General features: G+C 42.5%; 1 protein-coding gene across 10 annotated transcripts in view; it reads left to right on the forward strand.

Annotated features, from left to right (window-relative positions):
• MAP4K3 (mitogen-activated protein kinase kinase kinase kinase 3) overlaps positions 1-3750 on the forward strand; it is a 91506-nt gene extending 87756 nt beyond the window's left edge. For all 10 annotated transcript variants that reach the window (XM_060248532.1, XM_060248471.1, XM_060248480.1 and 7 more), the window contains one exon: positions 1760-3750. In XM_060248532.1, coding sequence (XP_060104515.1) covers positions 1760-1847 — 88 coding nt within the window. In that variant the 3' untranslated portion in view covers positions 1848-3750. The remainder of the gene's footprint in view (positions 1-1759) is intronic.
• The last annotated feature ends 2250 nt before the right edge of the window (positions 3751-6000 follow it).

Here is a 6000-nt window from a genome sequence, read left to right on the forward strand (position 1 = left end):
CTCACCTTTTGCAGAGTTTTACATCTACATTTGCAAAAGGAAGAAAGCGTGCAGGCCCTCGCCCCTCCCAGAGGCTGGAGGTTCAACTCGGCTGTCTCTTGAGATTGCCTGGTCATAGGTGGTGTGGGGGGTAGGGGGTTGAAACCCCAGTCAAGGTGCTGCTGGTCCCACACATACTCCCAACCATCCCAAAACAGGCTTTGCTTTGGCTCTGGTTGGAATTGGGCTTTTATTCAAGGAGCGGGGAGGAGAAGTGGGCAGATTTGCCAACAACCTGCTCCTAGTGAGGTCTCTAGCCCCCCATGCAGCAGTGCGCACATTGCAACCACACACTGCCTCCCTTGCAAGGGAGGTCAAGCTCAGAGGAGAAGGCACCCCACTCAGCTGCTCTTGCCTGAAGTCAAGAGCATCTGGGCGAGGCCTCTGCACTTGGAGGAGAAGAACGTGCCCTGCTCTGCTGCTCTTGCATTCAAGGCGAGAGCAGCCAGGCGAAGTGCATTCTCCTCTGAGCATGGCTTTCCTTGTGAAGGAAGCCGGGCTCAGTAGAGAGCGCTGCCAATGCAGAGAGTGGTAGGGAAGCGGCACCCTGTAGGTGAGGTGGCACCCCAGACCGCCGCCTATCTTGCCTACTCGCATGCACCAGCCATGGGTCCTGCCGCCCCAGGCAAGGACCCCTTCCCCTCACAGAAGTGCGCACATTGCTGCTGCACACCACCTCTTTCACCTGCCCAGGAACCAGGCAGCTGAAGGGGGCAGCAGGGCACCTCTCTTCCACTTGGAGGCTCCCTTCCTTTGCAAAGGAAGGCAGCCTGTGAACAGTGTGCATGTCGCCGCCACCACTTTTGCCTGCCTAGGACCCAGGCAGGCCCATTGGTAGGGCTTTGGGCATCCCAGGTTGGCACCTGCCGTGTGCCTCCCCACCCATGACATGCCTCTGAACAACACACCTAGCGGCTTCCTGAATCAGTGCTCTCGTAAGGACAGGGCTTGGGGAGGAGTTTGAAAACTCGGAGGAAAACTTTCTAGACTTACAACTTTAGATCTGAACCTGCAGAAAACCCCCATTCAAAAGTGTTCTTGAAAAGTAAGGAGCAACTCTGTGGTGAAAACGTTTTCAGTGCCAGTTCAGGAATGTTAATGTAAATGACAACCAAAAACCCAGACCAAGACAGAAGTGAAGGCAGACTGTAATATACGGTAAATGGTCACTTTTTGAAGCGCACTAAAACAGGATCTTTTGCCCAGTGTAAAATCAGCCAGAAACAGTGCCACAGCAATCTTCTCTGCATATTACGCATGCAAACAGGGAAGGTCCAGTGAATGCGATTCCTGTTGACTGAATTAATCTTTATTTCACATGCCCAAGATTAGCCAGCAAGGGAAGTGTTAAAAACAGATGATGTGCTGGGGTTTTTTTGTACAAATGCAACAAGGTTAGAATAGCGTAATTATCAAGTAGTGTTTCTCTAAAAGCCACCTAGTTACCATCTAGCCACATGCACTGATCACAAGCCAATTCAATCAGTGAATCTTTTTCTTGCAAGACAACTTGTGTGGATATTGTTTTTGCTATTTTTTGCATGACTGAGACCAATGAAGTTCAGCATAGTTACTGGGCAATGACTCTTCCATAGGAGTATAAGGTAACCATGCCATTGTGAAATACTGCCTTGATGTATTTCTCAAAACTCTTGCTTCTATTGTACAGTTCATTTGCATGCATTTTACAGGGCTCGCATTTCTTTGCTTCTTTTTTCAGAGTCGTCGTACTGGAGAGTAGGCCAACAGATAACCCCACAGCCAATAGCAACTTGTACATCTTAGCAGGTCATGAAAATAGTTACTGAGAAGCAGTGTGCACAGTGGTTAATCATGAAAAGAGAACACTACTGCTTCAACACTTAAGGCTGAAATTGCACAAGAGTTGTAATAGCCCATCTTCAGTTAGCTTGTAATTTATTGTGGTGAATGAGAAGAGTGAGTGAGAGAGTGAGAAGACTTGCCTTGAATGGTTTGGAAATGATTAGCACATTTATACCACAAAAGTGCTTGATTCACCATTATGTAATCTTTGTACATATATGCAGTATTTTTCATTGAAATGTATTGCTGAAGGACTTCATTGATTTTATGTAGATAGGGGTCAGATGTGTTACCTGTACAGATGTAAAAAGGTTGCCGAGGACATAAATTGCATTTGGGGTACTATTTTAAGGACTCTGGCTTAAAAATGGAATGCTAGTGATAAACACAGTGCATTTAAATAACACTATTGTATTTTATTATGTAATTTACAAATACAAATAAATCTTACCTTTTAGACATTGTAATCAAGGATGTAATCCTGTTAGAATCTTGGACTTTTTAAATTTTATGCAAGTACACTGGTGTTTTGGTTGCACAAAGCATTAATATGTGATGTATTTGGTCACAAAAATGAGCTGTGACTTTGTGGATATGATTTGAGCTTTTTTATTTCAGTTTATTTGGGTAGCTTTCAGTGTGAAACCAGCCAACTGAACACCTGTATTTTTATATTTAAGGAAAATTCTCTAATTATTTTCTGTGCTTGGGAAAGTTCATATTTTGGAATGGGTTTAAATCCCAAACAGTGGTACCTTGGCATAATTATAAGCATATGCCATGACAAAAAAAATTATTATGAGTCTTTGTGAACCAGTGCCACCCACATCATGTTAAAAATGCCTGCATTCCGCATCATCGAGGCTGAAATATATTTGGGGCTAGATCTAGAGATGCCCATGTGCAAAAGGCTGTTACAAACCGCTGATGTTCTGTGCACTTCTATATAGGTATTCATTAGCAGTTGCATCAAGATGTGTCCCTTTATATTGGCAGAGCTGTTCTGCCATTTTAAACAGGATCACTTTCTTACCTGTGTGTTTTGGGATTCCATGCAGGTGTCAGGCAAAGACATTTGCCTGTTCTTATTTTCTTTATGCAGAGGTGTCCTGTAGGTGATTGCTTTTCAAACTGTGTTCCAGGGAACCTAGGAATTCCTCACAAGATGATTAGTAAGGGCAAACAAGATTCTCTGAAAGACAGTGTGCCTACCACTATTGTTCTTTCCCTGCCATGCACAGTCACAAGGAAGTGTTGAATGTGCTCTAAAATGGAACATTTATTGTTTGCTGCAGCACATCCAAATAAACATGTATCCTGTATGATGTCCAAGAATCTTACACAACATGTAAGGTTCTTGGCAGGCATGCAAAGTTTCCTCAACAGACTAGTGGATTTCTTGGAGGCAAGAAGTTTGAAAGCCATACGGAATTACAGTTATGAAATAGCTGTTCCACATGTTACAGAGGATTGCTAGACAGGGTGATTATCTTAATTTGGCTTTCTGTGAGAGGGAGTTTGGCCTTATGATCATTTTTACATTTTTCTTCCTAATGTCTTAACACCTGGCCAAAATTATTTAGTTACTACCTCATACAAACAATGTAATTATTATACATCACAGGAACTTAGTTTTACGCTAAGCTGGTTTTCATTGCTAATTTTCCAATGCAGTATGTATTGCCAAGTTGTTGGTTTTTTTAAAATGCACATATTGGGGGTTTTTTTGTTTTTGGTATATGTTCTTTATATTGTGATAATATACACTAAGAACAAATTACATTAAAAGTGATTTATGGTCTGTATTGATGTTGTTTGGTAATACTTTTGAATATTTCCTAGTGTATATAATGTAAAATAAACTTTTTTAACATGTTTGTTGTACAAGTGGATTACCACCTGCACTAATTTTCAGACTAAATTAAAATTGATTGGGGAAAAATTGTTCTTCATTGAAATCAATTTTGATTGCAATAAAAATGTAAAAAGCAAAAATAAAATGAAAACAATAAAAAATGGTATTCAGTTATAATTATGCTATACTACATAAAACAATTGTTACGGCATGCACAGCTTCAGAACAGTTATTTAATTATGAACCAATTATTAACCATTAAGTCACTTTTGATACCATTGATTGTGGCATCCTTCTGGACCAACTATCTGGGCTGGGGGTAGGAGGGAGGCGTTGTGTGGTAATTCTAATCCTACCTGGAGTATAGGTTTCAGAAGGTGGTGCTAGGGGACAGCTGCTCAGACCTTCAGCATGTGGGGTCCTTCATTTCTCTGTCATGTCCCTTATGCTTTTTAACATCTACATGAAATTCCTTATTAGATCATCCAGATATTTGATCTGGGTTGTCACCAATATTTATTTATTTATTTATTTTAGTATATTTCTATTCCGCCTATTCCCCATAGGGCTCAGGGCGAAGCACAACATAAAATGAAACAATGAAATACAATAAAAACATTTCATGAACAGACGACTTAACAGCACTCAGAAAATTTCCATATCATCACAATATTGCCCAGCCTGGCCAAGATATAGATATAGATCTCTGCCTCAAGGAATCAGAGAGTTGGAAGGCTCCATCGAAGCCATCTAGTCCAAATCCCTGATCAAAACAGGATCAACCTAGAGCAGGGGTGTCAAACATGTGGCTCAGGGGCCAAATCAGGCCCCTGGAGAGCTTCAGTCAAACCCCTGAGCAGCTGGCTGTCACCTGCTTCCTTTTCTCTCTCTCTCTCCCTTCTGCAATACAACTTGCTTTGCCAGGCTTGTTCAGTTGCACAGAAGAGCTGCTGAGCCAAGCCTCTCTTCTTTCTATTTACCAAGGCTCCTCCCCCTTCTGGTCCCCTGGAGAAGGAAGGAAAGAGCCAGAGCTTCCTTCGAAGCAAGCTATCCCTCCCCCCCTTCTTCCCCAAGGGAGGAGCCTCAGCCAATGGAGAAAATGGAGACCTAAGGTTACCCAGGAACGTCATGGGGAGGAGAAACAGGAAATCAAACCTAGTTTTCCAGAGCAGAGTCTGTCTCTCTTAACCATGATGCCATGCTGACAATATCACATTGAGGGGAGTTTAGGCTGAGGAGATTGTGATGGCCCCAAGGCTGAGTGGGGGATTCGAACACAGTTGTCGGAAATCCTAGTCTGACTCTCTGATCACTACGCCACCCCATCCCTTCCCATTTTTCTCACAACAGTGAGGTAGGTTAATATGAGAGCATGGCTGGGCCAGTCACCCAGTATGGCTCATCACTGCAGCTGTGGCTCACATGACATGCAGAAGGTTGCAGGTTCAGTCCCCGGCATCTCCAGCTACAAGGATCAGGTAGTGAGTAGATGATGTGAAAGACCTCCAGGGCTTTTGTAGCAGGAACTCCTCTGCATATCAGGCCACACCCCCTGATGTAGCCAATCCTTCAAGAGCACACAGGGCTCTTCTTACAGGGCCTACTGTGAGCTCCAGGAGGATTGGCTACATCAGGGGTGTGTGGCCCAATATGCAGAAGAGTCCCTGCTACAAAAAAAGCCCTACGTCTACTTTGAAGGTCTGGAGAATCACAGCAAAACCTGTTTCTCATCCTCATGTTTTTTTCCCCTTCTTTATCAACAGAACTCTTTACCAGCTGAGGTTCATTCAATCAATCCTCTGTTTTAATAGCCTCATCAAGATTTTCTTTGTTTTGCACAGCCTTTGTTTAATTATGTTTGGCCTTCTTGTCATCCAGCTTTTAGTGTTATTTTCTGTTCTAATTTTAGTGATGTTTCCAGAATTTATAATTACCTGATTCAGTATAAGGATTTTTCAAGTACAGGGAAAGAAAGGATACCTGGGCTACAATTCCCAGGAAGCAATAAGAGTATTTCTTTTCAGGGCTTTTTTGTAGCAGGAACTCCTCTGCATATTACACCACACCCCTCCGATGTAGCCAATCCTCCTGGAGCTTTCAGTAGGCCCTGTACTAAGAGTTCTGTAAGCTCTTGGAGGATTGGCTACATCAGGGGTGTGTGGCCTAATATGCAAAGGAGTTCCTGCTACAAAAAAAGCCCTGTTTATTTTTATGTATTTACAAGATTTATATATAGAATCATTTTTTTTTGTTATTTATACTTTATTAAGTTTTTCATAAAG

Source organism: Heteronotia binoei, chromosome 1 (genome assembly GCF_032191835.1).
Source record: "Heteronotia binoei isolate CCM8104 ecotype False Entrance Well chromosome 1, APGP_CSIRO_Hbin_v1, whole genome shotgun sequence".
Lineage (NCBI taxonomy): Eukaryota > Metazoa > Chordata > Lepidosauria > Squamata > Gekkonidae > Heteronotia > Heteronotia binoei.